This window comes from Moschus berezovskii, chromosome X (genome assembly GCF_049115385.1).
Source record: "Moschus berezovskii isolate FMDL1 chromosome X, NW_MosBer_1.0, whole genome shotgun sequence".
Classification (NCBI taxonomy): Eukaryota; Metazoa; Chordata; class Mammalia; order Artiodactyla; family Moschidae; genus Moschus; species Moschus berezovskii.
This window is the reverse complement of record NC_142488.1, coordinates 129873682-129893677: the sequence shown is the minus strand read 5'-3', so window position 1 is coordinate 129893677 and position 19996 is coordinate 129873682. Positions and strand designations below refer to the sequence as shown.

The window sequence follows — 19996 nt, the reverse complement described above, 5'->3', positions numbered from 1 at the left end:
ATCAGCTTTCTTCACAGTCCAACTCTCACATCCATACATGACCACGGGAAAAACCATAGCCTTGACTAGACTGACCTTTGTTGGCAAAGTAATGTCTCTGCTTTTTAATATACTATCTAGGTTGGTCATAACTTTCCTTCCAAGGAGTAAGCGTCTTTTAATTTCATGGCTGCAATCAGCATCTGCAGAGATTTCGGAGCCCCCAAAAATAAAATCTGACACTGTTTCCACTGGTTTTCCATCTATTTCCCATGAAGGGATGGGACCAGATGCCATGATCTTTGTTTTCTGAATGTTGAGCTTCAAGCCAACCTTTTCACTCTCCTCTTTCACTTTCATCAAGAGGCTTTATAGTTCCTCTTCACTTTCTGCCATAAGGGTGGTGTCATCTGCATATCTGAGGTATTTTGATATTTCTCCCAGCCATCTTGATTTCAGCTTGTGCTTCTTCCAGCCTAGTGTTCCTCATGATGTACTCTGCGTATAAGTTAAATAAGCAAGGTGACAATATACAGCCTTGACGTACTCCTTTTCCTATTTGGAACCAGTCTGTTGTTCCATGTACAGTTCTGACTGTTGCTTCCTGACCTGCATACAGGTTTCTCAAGAGGCAGGTCAGGTGGTCTGGTATTCCCATCTCTTTCACAATTATCCAGAGTTTATTGTGATCCACACAGTCAAAGGCTTTGGCATAGTCAATGAAGCAGAAATAGATGTTTTTCTGGAACTCTCTTGCTTTCTCCATGATCCAGCGGATGTTGGCAATTTGATATCTGGTTCCTCTGCCTTTTCTAAAACCTGCTTGAACATCTGGGAGTTCATGGTTCACATATTGCTGAAACCTGGGTTGGAGAATTTTGAGCATGACTTTACTAGCATGTGAGATGAGTGCAATTGTGCGGTAGTTTGAGCATTCTTTGGCATTGCCTTTCTTTGGCATTGCCTTTCTTTGGGATTGGAATGAAGACTGACCTTTTCCAGTCCTGTGGCCACTGCTGAGTTTTCCAAATTTGCTGGCATATTGAGTGCAGCACTTTCACAGCATCATCTTTCAAGATTTGAAATAGCTCAACTGGAATTCCATCACCTCCACTAGCTTTGTTCATAGTGATGCTTTCTAAGGCCCACTTGACTTCACATTCCAAGATGTCTGGCTCTAGGTCAGTGATCACGTTATCGTGACTATCTTGGTCGTGAAGATCTTTTTTGTACAGTTCTTCTGTGTATTCTTGCCACCTCTTCTTAATATATTCTGCTTTTGTTAGGTCCACACCATTTCTGTCCTTTATCAAGCCCATCTTTGCATGAAATGTTCCCTTGGAATCTCTGATTTTCTTGAAGAGATCTCTAGTCTTTCCCATTCTGTTGTTTTCCTCTATTTCTTTGCATTGATCACTGAGGAAGGCTTTCTTTTCTCTCCTTGCTATTCTTTGGAACTCTGCATTCAGATGCTTATATCTTTCCTTTTCTCCTTTACTTTTCGCTTCTCTTCTTTTCACAGCTAGTTGTAAGGCCTCCTCAGACAGCCATTTTGCTTTTTTGCATTTCTTTTCCATGGGGATGGTCTTGGTCCCTGTCTCCTGTACAATGTCACGAACCTCCGTCCAGAGTTCATCAGGCACTCTATCTATCAGATCTAATCCCTTAAATCTATTTCTCACTTCCACTGTATAATCATAAGGGATTTGATTTAGGTCATATCTGAATGGTTTCGTGGTTTTCCCTACTTTCTTCAATTTCAGTCTGAATTTGGCAATAAGGAGTTCATGATCTGAGCCACAGTCAGCTCCTGGTCTTGTTTTTGCTAACTGTGTGGAGCTTCTCCATCTTTGGCTGCAAAGAATATAATCAATCTGATTTCGGTGTTGACCATCTGGTGATGTCCATGTGTAGAGTCTTCTCTTGTGTTGTTGGAAGAGGGTGTTTGCTATGACCAGTGCGTTCTCTTGACAAAACTCTATTAGCCTTTGCCCTGCTTCATTCCGTGCTCCAAGGCATTCCGTGCCTGTTACTCCAGGTGTTTCTTGACTTCCTACTTTTGCATTCCAGTCCCCTGTAATGAAAAGGACATCTTTTTTGGGTGTTAGTTCTAAAAGGTCTTGTAGGTCTTCTTCTGTTCTGTTCTGTTCCGTCGCTCAGTCATGTGCGACTCTATGCGACCCCGTGGACTGTAGCCTACCAGGCTTCTCCATCCATGGGATTCTCCAGGCAAGAATACTGGAGTTGGTTTACCATTTCCTTCTCCAGGGGAGCTTCCCGACCCAGGGATTGAACCTGGGTCTCCCGCATTGGCGGCAGAAGCTTTAACCTCTGAGCCACCAGGGAAGCCCCGTAGGTCTTCTTAGAACTGTTCAACTTCGGCTTCTTCAGCGTTACTGGTGGGGCATAGGCCTGGATTACTGTAATATTGAATGGTTTGCCTTGGAAACGAACAGAAATCATTCTGTTGTTTTTAAGATTGCATCCAAGTACTGCATTTTGGACTCTTTTGTTGACCATGATGGCTACTCCATTTTTTCTAAGGGAGAGGTGGTGAAATTTCTGACTAAAATTGTGAATTTGTTTATTTCTCCTTGGAGCTCTATCCATTTTGTTTCTTGTATTTTGTTTGTTTTGTTCTTATATTTTGAAACTCTGTTATCAGATACATAAGCACTTAGTAATGTTATGTCCTCTTGATGAATTTACCACCATTTGATTATTAAATGATCTTCTAATTTTGACAAATCTATTTGGTCTGATACTAGACACTCTGCTGCTGCTGCTGCTGCTGCTAAGTCACTTTAGTCGTGTCCGACTCTGTGTGACCCCATAGACGGCAGCCCACCAGACTCCCCCGTCCCTGGGATTCTCCAGGCAAGAACACTGGAGTGGGTTGCCATTTCCTTCTCCAATGCATGAAAGTGAAAGTGAAGTCGCTCAGTCGTGTCAGACACTGTGCGACCACATGGACTGCAGGCTACCAGGCTCCTCCGTCCATGGGATTTTCTAGGCAAGAGTACTGGAGTGGCTTGCCAGTGCCTTCTCTGACTAGACACTCTACTTTGGACTAATTAGCATGATATATCTTTTTTCATCTTTTTCCTTTTAATGCATTGTGCCTTTATATTTAAAGCCTGTTTCTCATAGACAGTATGTAGTTGGGTCTTGATTGTTTTATCCAATTAGACTATCTCTAACTTTTAATTGAGGTGTCAAAATCATTTACATTTAATGTGATTATGCATATGGCTTGGTTTAAATCTATCATTTTGCTGTTTGTTTTCTATTTGTCCTGCTAGTTCTTTGTTTTTTCCTTCCATTTTTGCTTTCTTTTGGAATTTGTTGTTTTATCATTCTACTTTATTTCCTTTGCCTCTGTCATAGTTTTATTACATATTGAATTTTTTTTATATCTTATATCTCTATTCACTTAAATTCAGCCAAATAAGAATTACAACAAAATCTCTCAAAAATTTTCTTTTAGCAAGCCAGATTTAAAGGCCACCCTACAACTTGCCTCCTAAAATAATCCTTCAACTTCCATTTAACACTAAATATGTATTGAGCACCTACTCTGTGCCTAGGTGTTAGGCTGACTATAGAATGGGACCTTAGGCACATGGAAGGTTCACCCCTGCACTTAGGTGGCTTTCATTCTCTATCCTCCAGGCTATGTAGAGGGCTGTGGAGTGGGATGAACACTGAATTTTATACTTTGTGGTCTTTCTTTCTTTGCATTAGTAAGATTCCTATACCATTGTTGCTATTATTCCTTATGTTGTTTCTTCCACCAATCTGTTAGAACATTACTTATTACCTATAGTTTGTTTACTATACTCTTTCATGTTCACCATGACTAAGTGGTCAATTTTTTCAAGGTTTCCACTTGCTATCAAGCTGTCAGTGACTCATTTTGAATTTAAACTCATAGTATTGGTATAGAAACAGTTATTTCCCAATACCCATGGTTGTCCAATATGAGGGATCAGTGATATTTTCAACTATGTTTATTACACACATTCCATGACATTTTTTCCTCATTTTGCTGTCTCTTATTCCTCCTTCCTTCCCCTCTTCCTTTATTTCTTTTGTCTCCCCCCCCCCCTTTTTCTTTCTTTCTTCTTTTCAATTTCAAAACTACCCTGTTGCATTTTGGCCATGCCACATGGCATGTGGGATATTAGTTTCCCAACCAGAGATTGAACTCTCACCCTGCATCAGAACGTGGAGTCTTAATCATTGGCCCCCGGGTAAGTGCCCCACCCTGCCACTTTTTGCACTTAAGCAGGGGCATGGTGCCTTTTGGTTTCTGTGGAGGTCATCATCCTTATAAAAGTTGCATTGGCCCCAATCTGTCTTCTTTATCACCCCTCTCAAATCTAAAATCCTCTTTTTTACATTGTTGTGACATAAATATTAACTTGGTTTTTGATACTGTTTTAGGTGGCCGGGGAAAGGATGATGCTTGGATCATTACGTTTCCAGAAAATTGTAATTTCAAATGCATACCAGAAGAAGTTATAGCAAATATACTGATTTACTTGACGTCTATTGCAAGGTACAGCATTTCATTACATTGTTTTCTTCAATTTGGTTTCTTTTTTGGATACCTATTTGAATGTAATAACAAGAAAATGATGTTTTAGTGTGGCTATTATTATTGTAAATGATTTGTAAGACTAACTTTCAGAATAGATAAGAAATAACTTAGAAGCAGAAGCTGACCACTACTTAAATTGCTATAAAAATTATACTGAGGATCTATGAAAACAAAATTGGGGGCCAAGAAGTATTTGTCCCCATGCAGAAGAACATAGGTTAAAAATGATGATCATACTTTAAACTCTAAAAGAAACTGTCACTAGCCAATAGTTAAGACAGATATTCTTCATTTCTTCCAAGGATAAAATAAGACAAAGTTAAATAGACTCAAAAGTGATATTGAAATGGATTAGGAGTAACTTCTTGATATTAGAAATCATTTGAGATGAGAATGCTTTAAGGAGAAAGTTTCAGAAGCTCCCTTAGAGATTTTATTTAGTTTGTAAACAAGTTTTTTAAAGGAAATGTTTTCTGGTTATTAATCCTGAAGACTAAGAAGGCATTAATCTAAAATTGTAATATTATGAAGAGTCTTATGAACAAAATGCAGAAGGAAATGGCAACCCACTCCAGTACTCTTGCCTGGAAAATCCCATGGACGGAGGAGCCTGGCGGGCCATGGCCCATGGGGTCGCAGAGAGTCGGACACAACTGATGTGACTAAGCACTCATGAACAAAAATCAAATCCCAAAAAACAAAACTTACACTGTACATCTTAAAGCTTGAAAGTGGTCTCTTTACAGCAAATAAAAGTTTTATTATCCATTACACTGCCTTCCCTCAAGGAACAGGCAAGAGATTTAACAGTGTTTTTCTGAATGAATTAATGGATCATTGACTTATTCTGGATTGCTGTGAAGTTAAATCTGATGTCATGAAGGAGAGCTGTCTATAATGTTTTCCCATGCCCCAAATCACAGTATTCCAAATCCATTTTAGTGGCACTTGCCTGTTTAAAAGATTCACATAACTGGCAAAAAGAAATTTTAAATTGTAGTAGAATATGGAATTAAATTGATCTTCCATTGTAGCACCTTGTGATAGCTTCCCAAATCTGTCTTCCGGCCAGACATCACATGTAAATGAAATAATCAGAAGTAAGGACATATTTAGCAAAGTTGGGTTACTATTAAGAAAAACATATTATTTCCTCTTATCTTCTAGGCAAAATGGATCTGACTCCCGATTTACCATTATTCTTGATCGAAGATTGGATACCTGGTCTTCTCTCAAAATATCTCTCCAAAAAATCTCAGTAAGTACCAATTTATTCTATAGTAACTTCTTATTTTTGTTTTGCATTATACTTTCTGTTTGTGGGGGTACAGATTATTTTTATTCTGATGCAGGCTAAAAAAATAGATGGAACGGAGAGGTGGGAAACTAGAGAGAAGAATTGGTAAAGGAGATTGAGCTGAACAACTCTACTCAATAGAAAACCTTATAGGAAAGAATGAGTAGCTAATGGTTCAAGTTGAGTGAGAAGAGATTCATGGTCTCCTAGGCCTTTCAAAGCAAGGCAGTTTTTTATGGGAACTTTTTATAAAACAGCAATAGCCATGTTGTATACACATAGTATATTGAAAAGTATAAAGAAGGAGGTTTAAAACAATAGTTAATAATCCAACCATCCAGAAATAATCACTTTTTAACATTTTAGTGTGTATCTTTCTAGATTTTTCTTTCCCCTGGGATAGAGAGGGTAGGGAGTCACCTGCTAAATGGCATATCTCCCCGATTAGAGTCTAGTCCCCAGCTCCCCAAGACCCAGAGAGTCCCTAATGGAGACAGTATGAGAGGTGCGGTTTTACCCACAGCTGAGATGATCTTTTTACATTATTAGGCTCATCTGGTTATTGTCTGACAGTTCTTTCATAGCAAAGAGGGAGGTGAGGAACCCATAGGCTTCCTGAGCTGGTAAGAGTGGGGCTGTCTGTGGAAGTGACATATGGTCAACTTGCTCTATCAGACCAGAGAAGTTGGAAATCAATCCATGTTTTTCTTTGAGAGTTCAGTATCATCAACCAATGAAATTCTTCCTTCATCTCACAATGGACACGGAGGCCACACCCACCAGAGGCAGTTGGTTTAGTTGTGAAGGCAAGACAGAAATCTAAGTTGTTGGACTTCTGAACCAGTGTTCTTTTTTGTTCCACTAACTTGCTGACGAGTATAAGAAATACACTGACACTCACACGGTATCATGAATGAGATCATTATTATTTTCATACCCATGATGAATTATTCCTCATCTTGGGCAAGTCAGTATGGTAGTTTTTTGTTTAAAACAGAGGTTCTACACAGAAAACCCTAAAGACTCTACCAGAAAACTACTAGAGCTAATCAATGATTACAGTAAAGTTGCAGGATATAAAATCAACACACAGAAATCCCTTGCATTCCTATACACTAATAATGAGAAAATAGAAAGAGAAATTAAGGAAACTATTCCATTCACTGTTGCAATGAAAAGAATTAAATACTTAGGAATATATCTACCTAAGGAAACAAAAGACTTGTACATAGAAAACTATAAAACACTAGTGAAAGTAATCAAAGAGGACACTAATAGATGGAGAAATATACTGTGTTCGTGGATTGGAAGAATAAATATTGTAAAAATGAGTATACTACCCAAAGTAATTTATACATTCAATGCAATCCCTATCAAGCTACCAACAATATTTTTCACAGAACTAGAGCAAATAATCTTACAATTTGTATGGAAATACAAAAAACCTTGAATAGCCAAAGCAATCTTGAGGTAGAAGAATGGAACTGGGGGAATTAACCTGCCAGACTTCAGGCTCTACTACAAAGCCACAGTCATCAAGACAGTATGGTACTGGCATAAAGACAAAAATACAGATCAATGGAACAAAATAGAAAGCCCAGAGATAAATCCATGCACCTATGGACACCTTATCTTTGACAAAGGAGGCAAGAATGTACAATGGAGAAAAGACAGTCTCTTTAACAAGTGGTGCTGGGAAAACTGGTCAGCCACTTGTAAAAGAATGAAACTAGAACACTTCCTAACACCATACACCAAAATAAACTAAAAATGGATTAGAGAGCTAAATGTAAGACCAGAAACTATAAAACTCCTAGAGGAGACCGTAGGCAAAACACTCTCCGACATAAATCACAGCAGGATCCTCCAAGACCCACCTCCCAGAATATTGGAAATAAAAGCAAAAATAAATGAATGGGACTTAATTAAAATCAAAAGCTTCTGCACAGCAAAGGAAACTATAAGTAAGGTGAAAAGACAGCCTTCAGAATGGGAGAAATTAATAGCAAATGAAGCAACTGATAAAGGATTAATCTCTAAAATATATAAGCAGCTCCTGCAGCTCAATTCCAGAAAAATAAATGACCCAATCAAATAATGGGCCAAAGAACTAAACAGACATTTCTCCAAAGAAGACATAAAGATGGCTAACAAACACATGAAAAAATGCTCAACATCCCTCATAATCAGAGAAATGCAAATCAAAACCACAATGAGATACCATTTCACACCAGTCAGAATGGCTGCTATCCAAAAGTCTACATGCAATAAATGATGGAGAGGGTGTGGAGAGAAGGGAACCCTCTTACACTGTTGGTGGGAATGCAAACTAGTACAGCCACTATGGAGAACAGTGTGGAGATTCCTCAAAAATCTGGAAATAGAACTGCCATATGATCCAGCAGTCGCACTCCTGGGCATACACACCTAGGAAACCAGAATTGAAAGAGACACATGTACTCCAATGTTCAATTGAAAGAGACACATGTACTCCAATGTTCATTGCAGCACTGTTTATAATAGCCAGGACATGGAAGCAACCTAGATGTCCATCTGCAGACGAATGGATAAGAAAGCTTTGGTACATATACACAATGGAGTATTACTCAGCCGTTAAAAAGAATGCATTTGAATCAGTTCTAATGAGTTGGATGAAACTGGAGCCTATTATACAGAGTGAAGTAAGATAGAAAGAAACGCACCAATACAGTATACTAACACATATATATGGAATTTAGAAAGATGGAAATATAACCCTGTATACGAGACAGCAAAAGAGACACAGTTGTATCGAACAGTCTTTGGGACTTTGTGGGAGAGGGTGAGGTGGGATGATTTGAGAGAATGACATTGAAACATGTATGTTGTCATATGTGAAATGAATCAGCAGTTCAGGGTCAATGCATGTTACAGGATTCTCTGGGCTGGTGTGCGGGGATGACCCAGAGGGAGGATAAAGGGAGGAGGGAGGTGAGAGGGGGGTTCAGGAGGGGGAACTCATGTACACCTGGGGCGTATTCATGTCAATGTATGGTAAAACCAACCAATATAATATTGTAAAATAAAAAAAATAAAAAATAAAAAAAATAAAATAAAAAAAAACCAGAGGTATTTAATCATAAGCAATGGAGAGAAGAATTAATACCAGATTCATGAAAATCACCAAAATAAAATAGTAAAACATCGACTTTATATAATACATTTTTGCTTTTTCAAACACTTTCACATTTATTAAGTGATGTTGATTCTCTCTGTTTCCTGATTAAGTCCTGTGGGCGGATGTCTTTATAAATTGTCCTATAGATGAGGGAATTATGTTGATATACCGTATGCATTTTGGAAAGGTTATGTGATGAATCCAAGGTCAGGTAGCTAGGTAACCAAAAGAGTGGGAGCAAGAATTGAATTTTCATGAATTCCAGTTGGTGACCTTTCCACTTGCTGCTTCCTATCATTTTCCAAAGACTTGTGGATAGACAAATACATTAATAATTTTTTTTAGAAAAAGGTAAAATTTCTTTGGAGAGAATACATCTGCCCTCCATGTACTACAGACTCCTATCAGTGGAGCTGAATGATATTTATCCAGGTATTTATCATGCCCTGGCCTTTAGGATCAGTCCTTGGGCTTGTTGAACAAACTTTAGTTCATGATAAGAATCAATTATTTAACACTAAATATAGCACTTGTTATAATAAGGCATTTTTAAAATCACCGAGCCCAGCTTTTTTTTTTTTTTTGGCCAAAACTACTTGTTTGATGAAATTAATTTTCATTGGGTGGTTGGCATATGGCGTCAGTTTTGAAATTGGGTCTTGGCACTGCTTCTCTGGTGGCTCATATGGTAAAGAATCCGCCTGCAATGCGGGAGACCTGGGTTCAATCCCTGGGTTGGGAGGATCCCCTGGAGAAGGGAACGACTACCCACTCCAGTATTCTTGCCTGGAGAATCCCCATGGACAGAGGAGCCTAGCAGGCTACAGTGCATAGGGTCACAAAGTGTCGGACACGACTGAGTGACTAAGCACAGCACAGCACTACTGATTTGGCGTCATTAAAGGAATAATGACTTGTTTCTTGGGAGGTGATGCTCCCCTTTCTGTTTCCTGGGTTGCTCTCTCACTGGGGAACTGAGAAGTCTGCCCAGCAAAGAGCTCTGCATCCAAGGTCTCTTTATTTGCATAATTGCCAGGCAGGAGTGGGGGTGCAGGTGATGAGGACATCTGACTGGCTATAGATTAGTTTCAGCATTGTTTCATTTAAATATTTTAAATGTTTCTGCTTATGGTATAGTCTCTACCCGTTCCGTCACTCAGTCGTGTCCGACTCTATGCGACCCCTTGGACTGTAGCCTACCAGGCTTCTCCGTCCATGGGATTCTCCAGGCAAGAATACTGGAGTGGGTTACCGTTTCCTTCTCCAGGGGATCTTCCTGACCCAGGGATCAAACCCACATCTCCCGCATTGGAGGCAGACGCTTTAACCTCTGAGCCACCAGGGAAGCCCAGCCATTAAGCCCTTTCATTAAAGAGGAGGATATAACGGGGGCTTTTTGTAAAAAAAGTCTCTATACCCATACTCAAAAGCACAGTAATTATATCTCAACCATTAATAGCCCATTGGACACTGTTTGCAATAGAGGGAAATACTGAATACAAGCTAATTTCAAGAGCAAAAGTTGACATTCAGAAAGAATTTCTTGTGGAAACAGCCATTATATAGATAGATCTAATTGTCTTCAGTATATTATTTTAAACTAGTGTCTGTGAAGTAATTATATAATTCGATTTGAAGACCTTAATTTCTAGATTTTTAAAGAAACTATGCAGTTAGGCTCTACTTCATAATGATAGGAGACTATATATATATGTATGTTTTTTTTAGTTAAACGTTTTGGGGAAATGTTCCTTCGGGAGAGGCTCCTACCCGTCTCAGAAACTTTGTATGTTCTGCTCTTTTTAGATTATCATCAGGACAAAATCCACAAACTATTAACCGTTTCCAGGCTTAACCCCAGAATAGAATTTAATAATAATAATAATAAACAGAATTGAATTTCAAGTTACATAGCGGGGTAGGGCAAGAATAGATATCGGTTAATACTACCTTCACAAAGATTCTTAGCATTCCACCTTAAAAATCAAATTGAGCAGAGAAAGCCAGCCCCATCTAGCCCCTAGGAGGAGAGTTGTTTTTTTTTTCTTCCTCCACTCTGAGGAAAAGCCTGATCTTCCTGAGCAGTCAAGCACCAGCTAATCCATGAGGTTCAATCAGGCTAAGTAATTGGGGGAATGTGTGGACTCCGAATTACAATGAGCGGTAGGAAAGGATCTGTCAGCTGACTAATCAGAGATAGTGGTTTTGTTTTTTTTTGTTTTTTTTTTTTTGCAGCGCTGCCAGGGTGGTAATGGAAGCAGCCACGGTAGCTTTGTTTGATAGAGATTTTTGGCTGCCGCTTTTAAATACTACCTAAGACGCAGCTCATATTTCATCAATGTTGCATTGACAATTGGAAAAGAAGAGTGTTGTTATTGTGTATAGGCGAGATGGCAGAAGCAACTCCCCCGAGAGGCAAGATGAGGTTCAGAAGGAATGCGGTAAGGGCTCTGCCTGCAGTCCTGGAAAGCCTGTTCCCAAGTTCAAGTGCAGGAATGCTGCAGCATGGTGCTATAGCACAAACTGCTGAATGGGGTTTTTCAGGACGGAGGGCAATAATGGAGACTTGGATTTGCGTGGATTGCATTGATGTGATTACTGTGATATGGACACAGGGGAATGTTAAGGCATCAAGATCTAAATGTGATCAAATTTATGAGGAAGCATCCTTCGTCATGGTATTTATTTAAGAGCGTATGAACAATATTGACTCATTTGGCAGAGTAGCTTAAAGTCACTAGTTATCAATAAAATAATATCGAACAAAAAGATTCATCCTTCTTTTCACCATGGACAAGTAGATTATGGTATCATGGACAGATCTGCAGATGACTTTATCAGTGTTTAAAAAGGCTATGTGTTACTGGATAAGTGAAAAAATGTTAAGTCTGATGATTTGAATTCTTTCTGATTTCAGTTTTTCCTCAAATTAAAAAAAAGTATTTCCCCAAATTCAAATGTTAAAGATGCAGAATTCTAGCCCGTTGACTCCCTTTTTTTAAAAGAAAAAAAGTGCTCACCATTATTTACAAGCTAGAATTTAGAAATCTCTTCTTTCAGATACATTTTCAAATTTTCCCATCATTGGTTCACTTATATATCAAATTCCCAGCAAATTTCAGAAGGGCTATTTAGATGTCATTTGAAGAAATGTGAAATAACATTAGCTAATTTAATAATTAACTGGTCATCAGCCCAGTTTTCGGTGCTGCTCTTTTTCTTTCAAAACTTAAGATAACGTTATTGATGCTATGATTTAAAATAGAATACCTGCTTGTTTAAATAATCAAGACAACACACAAAAAATGAGAGAGTGACAATCAGTCATAGAACAGAATGACACTTGTAATCAAAAGTAAGATTAGGGAAATAAACCAGTAAGAATTTTATTCTTGTTGAATGACAGTGAATATCCATGGGTGAGTAACTGGTTTATTTTCTAATAAAGCTTTTAGCACAAGATAGTATTTTAAAAATTACAGTTTAGCATATGAATCTTTTTATTTTGATAAAATTGTGTCTCCAGCTCTACACATGATTTTGTATTATGGGAGTAATAGCTTCAGATTTTTAACAGACAGTTTATGGTGCACAAGAGATGCCTGTGTATGTGCTTTACAATATTGGGTGCAACTGACATTAGTACTTTTGTTATCAAAAGTAATTGACTTAAGTGTTAAGAAGATTCCTAATTCCTTTATATGCATAGATGTTTTCTCAGTTCTGAACTTCGTTTCCTGTATATGCATGCTTACATGCTCAGTTACTTCAGTCGTGTCCGACTCTGCGACCCCATGGATTATAGCCTGCCAGGCTCCTCTGTCCATGGGATTCTCTAGGCAAGAATACTGGAGTGAGTTACCATATCCTCTCTAGGGGATCTTCCCAACCCAGGGATTGAACCTGCATCTCATATGTCCCCTGCATTTTCAGGCAGGTTCTTTACCACTAGTGCCACCTGGGAAGCCCTTTCTGTTTATACACGTACCTTAATATACACAGAAATTAATGCAACACACAAGTACTTAGTGAATAAGTATATCTAGTATTGTGCTACAGACAATATGGGTTACACAGGTAAACGTAGAATGGCTACAGAGCTGAAAGAACTCTCAATCTAGTAGAGAAGGTAGGACATATTCTTAAATAACTATTATGAAAAACTTCTAGCTGGTGGGGAAGGCCTCACAAAGGAGATGACATTTGTTTGGACCTTAAGGAATAGCATATGTGTCTATTATCTTTCTTGGTGTCTTTCCTCTCTTTTTCTCTCAAATTAATTACTTGAAGTTGTCTGTAGGAACAGCTAGCTTGAAATGAAATTGATTGGATTAAGTCTAAAGCCTAGAACCGTAGTGGAAGACAGATTTGTTGTGCTTGCATGGATACGGCTAGACCAGAGTGAAAAGTTTGCAACTCAGCTGGTGACACCATGGTTTGACTTGAAAGAATCTCTGGTGTTGGGCTGATTCTGGAGGCTACAATAGGTGGCACCTGGAAGGATGGTAAAGTGGCCTTAGAGTCCACGGATAGGCTTCAACTTGATGGAAATTGTAATGACTATGAACAAGTGAGGGAGGTTGTTGAGAATGGATATGGGACAAGAAGGGTGAGCCACAAGGCAAGAGCATTGCTGGGGAGTGTCCTACGCTTGAGGTCACTTGGCAAGGGATTTGGTGACCTGTGGAGTAACTCTTCCCTTTTGTACTCTTTCAGTGTGGGAAGAATGAGTGCAGAAGTAGCCACAGCATTGGAAACTCTTCTCTATTGCTTGAGGTCATAAGATTTTTCTAGCATATTCTAAAGTGATACTTCCCACCTTATTGAGGTCAATCACATGCCAGCAACTCAGTATTAATACTCTGTAATGATTTGAAATTGTAATGGTCTTGTTCAGTGGGCTCCGTAATGCTAAATTGTTTCAAACATTTGGTTTGACTGTTAGTTTTTGTTCCATTTTGTAGATGTCAAGGTCAAGTTATTCCTAAATGTAAGGCACCCAGTCTGAGCATGCATTCAGAGTGTGCGATGTGAAGGACATGTCTGAAAAGGGTTAAGTGTCCTGGAAAGAGCTTGGCTTTAGGATTCAGATTGGCCTGTGTGCTTCTCCTTCTTAGCAGGTAGCCGTAGCAAGCAGTTAGTGTACCACGCTGTGCTTCAGTTTGCCCATCTGTGGAAAGGCCATGATACCTACTTCACTGCAATGTTACAAAGGCTACATAGGATAATATACGTAACAAGCCTGGCACGTATGTCCTAGGCTTTCAGTAAAGGGTTCCCTCTTATTGTGATCCCATTTCTTTGCCCTAAAGATGAAAAGAAAAAGCTCTAGGAGTATAAATTGTTTTTATAGTAAAATAATCAAACTTTTATGTGGTATCAGCCACTTGTAAAAGTTTTTAAAGAAGTAGCTAGAATAACTGAAAAGGGGGCAGAGGGTGTGTGAAAAGCCTGTTTTAGATGCTGCATAAAATAACATTAAACAATGTTAATTTCCAGGCTTCAGTAGTGAAATGTATCAACTGATGCCTTTGGTCGTTATTGCTGTGCCAACTGTTGTGAGGCCATATAGTCAGGTGATCTGAAGGCAGGCATGAGGAGAAGGGATTCAGTGTCTTCTCTGGGAGGGGAAGAGGAGAGAAAGCGAATTATCTGCCCCTGAATTTGAAGAACCGGTAGGAGCTGCTCCCCAGGGCTGGGCTGGGGCCGGGCTCAGAGATGGAGAAATGGCTCTGAGCCCTGCGAAGATGGGCAACATGTTCATTTTTACTGAGGCGCCTTTAAGCAGTCACATGTTGGAACTACAAAAAAGAAAAAAAAAACACCTGCAACCAGTGCCTAAAACCAATGTCGTTTCCTCTCTAATGCTGCATGCTTTTTTTTTCTGTAAAGAAAAAAGCAATCAAAGAAAACAAGGCTGAACCTTGCTCACATCCTTTTGCTTTTTTGACAAGCTCTCAAAACGATTTATAGTTTTAAAATCTAGGGTTTATTTGGGCAAAAATAGAAACTGTGCCTTTTCATGTTTATATAACCAACCAGATTAGAGATCTGTAAGGCAGCATGCTGGAGAATGTAGGAACATCGTTTCCCCAAACCGAATGGGAAAGCTCAAAGGTCTGGAGCTGTATTTGTTGTAAGCTAGAATTTCTTGAAGAATTACTTAGCATCACAAAAGCTTAGCGTATTAGTTCCCTGTTGCTGGTGTAACCAATTACTACAAACTTAGTAGCTCAAAATAACCCAAGTGTATTGTTACAGTTCTGGAGGTCAGAAGTCCAAATGAGTCTCACTTCATTGGAAGGACTGATGCTAGGGCTGAAACTCCAATACTTTGGCCACCTCATGCGACCAGTTGACTCACTGGAAAAGACTCTGATGCTGGGAGTGATTGGGGGCGGGAGGAGACGGGGACGACAGAGAATGAGATGGTTGGATGGCATCACTGCCTCGATGGACATGAGTTTGAGTGAACTCCAGGAATTGGTGATGGACAGGGAGGCCTGGCGTGCTGTGATTCATGGGGTTGCAAAGAGTCGGACACGACTGAGCGACTGAACGGAATGGAACGGAACAGGCTAAGACCAAGATATCAACAGGGCTTCTGAGGCTTTAGAGGTTAATCAGTTTCCTTGACATTCTAGTTTTTAGAAGCTACCCACATTTCTTAGCTCATGGCCCTGTATCACTCTGACCTCTGCTTCTGTTGTTATATCTTCTCTGATTCTCATGCCTCCCTCTGTTTAATAACTCTACTTGTGATTGCATTGTTCCCACTCCGATAATCCAGGGTCATTTCCACATCAGAAGGTGAGGTGAGGTGTTAGTCGCTCAGTCATGTCCAACTCTTTGCAACCCCATGGACTGTAGCCCTTCGGAGCTACACGGAGCTCCGGAGTTCCGGCAAAGCCCACGGAGTTCTCCAGGCAAGAATACTGGAGTGGGTTGCCATGACTTTCTCTGGGGGATCTTCCCAACCCAGGGATCAAAACTGGGTCTCCCACATTGCAGGCAGTTTCTTTACCATTTGAACCACCAGGGAAGCTCTGAAGATTCTTAACTTAATCACATTTACAGAGTCCCTTTTGCCTTGTAACATATTCACAGGTTCCAGGGATTAGGATGTAGACATTTTTGGGGAACCTTTATTCTGCCTACTACATTCAATTCCTCCAGTTGTGAAATGAGGGTTAAAACAGAATCTGCAGCAGATAAAATACTTAGCATCATGTCATAGTAATGCTCACAATGAGGAAAATTCTCATAGTAGTCACTCAATAAAAAGCAACACTCCAACCTATAGCCATTGAGCCAATCTCCTGTCCCTACCTTAAGGCTTTGAGAGGCCCTGAAGACATATAAATGTATGTACATGTGTGTATATATGTGTGTGTGTGTGTGTGTGTGTGTGTGCGTGCGTGCATATGTATTTGCTGGGGAGAAGCTATGAAAAGTCATTCATGTGAAGTTGTGGATTTACTGCAATTAGTTTGGCAGTCACATATTTAAATCTAGGATAAGTGAGTGGGACTGGGATTAAAAAGTCAAGTGTATCTGATTCATACATGGGATCTAATGGACATGAGGGATAGAAACAATATACTTGTTCTGAACTATATAATTTAGTTTTCTAAAAAATGTAACTCTGACAAATCAAATGAATTGTTTGAGTGCCACCCAGTTGTTTAGTAGTTTTGTCTACTAAATAACAAGTTATTTATTCCTTCAAATGGCTTAGATTTGAGAGTAGCTATCAGTTTAATGGATCCATGTATTCTAGGAAGATTTGCACGGCGGCTCAATAAAGATTCTAAAATTATCCTATAATGAACAACATTGCAAATGTGATTATACAGGCAATAAATGAAGTGTTCATCCTTGATAGTGCTTTTTCTTTAGAAATGCAAATTTGGTAGGCTTTTTGTGATAAGAGAATCACTGAACATTTTGAAGGAATTAAGGGAGGAGAAGGTATGATAAAATAATCAGGAAGTTTTACTTAAGAATGATTTGATTAGAATGTGGAAATATTTTTAGAAGCATTTTATTCAGCTTTCAATGTTTATAACTAACTGTTTTATCAAATAGAATAACTGATTTAATAAAACAACCAACATGAAATCCCTGACTTAGGAGCAGTTGAACACCCCCAAACCCTGCCTGAACTCTCTTCCCCATGGATTCTGTGGACAGTGATTCTGTGTCTCTCTCTTTTCTGCTTTGTCCCCTATTGTGTGATCAGGGGCCTGACTGCTGGGGCAGCCTTGTTCTCCTAGCAGTGGCAGGGTATAGACCAGGGCCTGACCTCGGTCAGAGAGTTACCACATGGTCTTCTCTGTTCCTGTAGTATCCTCCCCTACCCCCACCCCCAGTTTTGGAGGGGGGCGAGTATTCCAGGCTTTAAGTTGGTCATCCCTGGCATGCTGTGATTCATGGGGTCGCAAAAAGTCAGACACGACTGAGCGACTGAACTGAACTGAACTGAATGCAATACCAGAAAATATGACATTAAGGAAAGTCAGAGAGAAAAAGACAATGAAACCATATCAACCTAGAGTCCATGAAAGAACAAAAATAAGAGTGCTTTTAGTGTTGGCAAAAGTAGGATGCTTTCCATTCCATTTATTTATTTATTTTTGGTTGCACTGGGTCTTTATTGCTGCTCGGGCTACTCTCTAGTTGCAGTGAGTAAGGCCTACTCTTCACTGAGGTGTGTGGGCTTCTCACTGCAGTGGCATCTCTTGTTGCAGAGCACAGGCTCTAGGTGCTTCACAGCGGAGCACAGGCATGGGCTTCAGTAGTTGTGACACGTGAGTTCAGTAGTTGTGTCTCCTGGGTTCTAGAGCACAGGCTCAACAGTTGTGGCACATGACACGTGGGATCTTCCTGGCCTAGGGATTGAATCCATGTCTCCTGCATTGGCAGACGGATTCTTCACCATTGAACCACTAGGGTAGCCCCTTGATTCCATTTAAAAGTGAAAAAATAAGCTGAGTCAAGGCAGTTAAGTATAATACTAATACTGGTAATTTGCCCATGTGAAGACAGACAGGCTTAACTCCTAAACTGAATATTTCAGGGTAGAAATAGAATTAGTGCTGTCAGTCTAGAAACAGGTCCAGAGTTCTCACAAGTCTCTGTCCGAGTTTCCCCTTAAGCAAGCCTTTATCCATAGCTTGAAAAAACTTTTGTCTAAGTCTACCTGTCCTTAAGTCCAGGAACCCAAAGTAAATTTAAAAAACCTATCTTATTAGTTTTTTTAGGGTTGACAAAGTAGCTTTATATTTATTATTTCTTTTAATTTTTGTAACAACTATAGGAAGTATTGTCCCACTCTTAGCATAAACTAAAATAGACATTTGTACATAAGAGACAGTGAAGAACAGGGAAGCCTGGTGTGCTGCAGTCCATGAGGTCACAAAGAGTTAGACACCACTTAACAACTGGAAAACAACATAATAGACAGTAGGATATACAGTATCATTGGGACTCTCTGTCTCTACTTCCAGTTCTCTATACTTTTTTGCTTTGTTCTTTGAAATAAGCTTCCTCTGGGTGTAGGGGTCATGGCTACCAGTGGCCCTGGAACTGCACCCTCAAAGTTTCCTTCCCTTGGTGATAGTTCAAAAAATGCTAGTGTGAGACTTGGATTCTGCTTACATCAGGTTTTCATCCCATGACAAATCATTGTGTGTTAGGAGGGCAAGGTCGTGTCGAAAGATAACAGTTCTCAATAGGAACCAATATTAAGATTAAGAAGAGACTGTCTTAGTCTTTATGGGCTGCTATAACAGAATACCATAGACTGTGTGACTTATAAACAACAGAATTTACTTCTCACAGTTCTAGAGTCTGAAGTCGAAGGTCAGGATGCTGGCAGATTCTGTATCTGGTGAGAGCTCACTTCCTGCTTCATAAATGGCCATCTTTTCTGTGTCCTCACATGGCTGAAGGTGTGAAGGAGCTCTCTGAGGTCTCTTTCTTAAGGGCTCTAATCCCATTCATGAGGGCTCCACCCTCATGACCTCGTCATCTCCTGAACACCTCACCACCAAATACCTTCACATTGTGGCTTAAGTTTCAGCATAGGAATTTGGTGGGGAGGGGATGTAGAATCTCATGGGAGGAGAGGGTAGTGCAGACATGGCCCCCTTGGGGAGTGATCAGTTGGATAGCCATCCCAATTTGTGTCTGTTTGTAATCATTGTTTCATTTACTGATTTAAGCTTGTACTCCTTTCTTTTCCCTATTTGTGTCATACTCAGTTCTCTTTCCCTCACTTTAGTTGTCATTGCCACTTGTTTATGTTTTTATCGCCGTCTCAAATTGAATTTAAAAAATTTCCACTTTTGAATGTCATTTCAGAGTCTAGGTCTTATCCCTCTATGAAAGTTACTCTTTTTTTTTTTTTTAATAGACTGTATTGTTTAGAGCAGATTTAGTTAGGTTCACAGTAGAAAGTACAGACTTCCCATATATACCTGCCCCCAGAGTATCTTATTAATTTTTCTTTTATAGTTTTGTTCAATTGTTAATATTTCAGCATTCCTGAAAGATGACTGTATTTAAAGCATTTTGAGCATATTTTGCTTTATTATGCTTCAATCTGCTCTTTTGAGGCTGATGACTCCAAGCTCTATATTCCCAGTCTAGGTTTCTTTCCCTCCTCCCTTGTACATCCATTTGTCTGATGGACATCATCTGGTTGTCCTGCTGACCCTTCCAACCCAATAGGTCCAGGAATAAGAATCAGCATCTTATCCCCCTCCTGAAAGCCTGCTTCTCTTGTGTTCCCATATCAATGCGGGTTGTACCATTCACCCAGTTAGTTACTCAAGCCAGAAATCTGGAAATTGACTGTCATAGCCTTTCTTTTCTCATCAGACATCTAGTTATCATACTTTGCACATTATACCTCCTAAATTTTACTCTTATTCCTGCTGTTGTTGCTCTAGTTCAG

At 39.6% G+C, this 19996-nt stretch overlaps 1 protein-coding gene across 7 annotated transcripts in view; it reads left to right on the top strand.

Moving 5' to 3' along the window:
• Positions 1 to 19996, top strand: part of MCF2 (MCF.2 cell line derived transforming sequence) — a 122908-nt gene that overhangs the window by 41242 nt on the left and 61670 nt on the right. For 5 of the 7 annotated variants that reach the window (XM_088834342.1, XM_088834340.1, XM_088834338.1 and 2 more), the window contains 2 exons: positions 4426 to 4540; positions 5750 to 5840. In XM_088834342.1, coding sequence (XP_088690468.1) covers positions 4426 to 4540; positions 5750 to 5840 — 206 coding nt within the window. Of the gene's footprint in view, positions 1 to 4425; positions 4541 to 5749; positions 5841 to 11426; positions 11478 to 19996 lie in introns of those variants that run through there. The other 2 variants (XM_088834343.1, XM_088834341.1) reach the window with 1 other exon arrangement.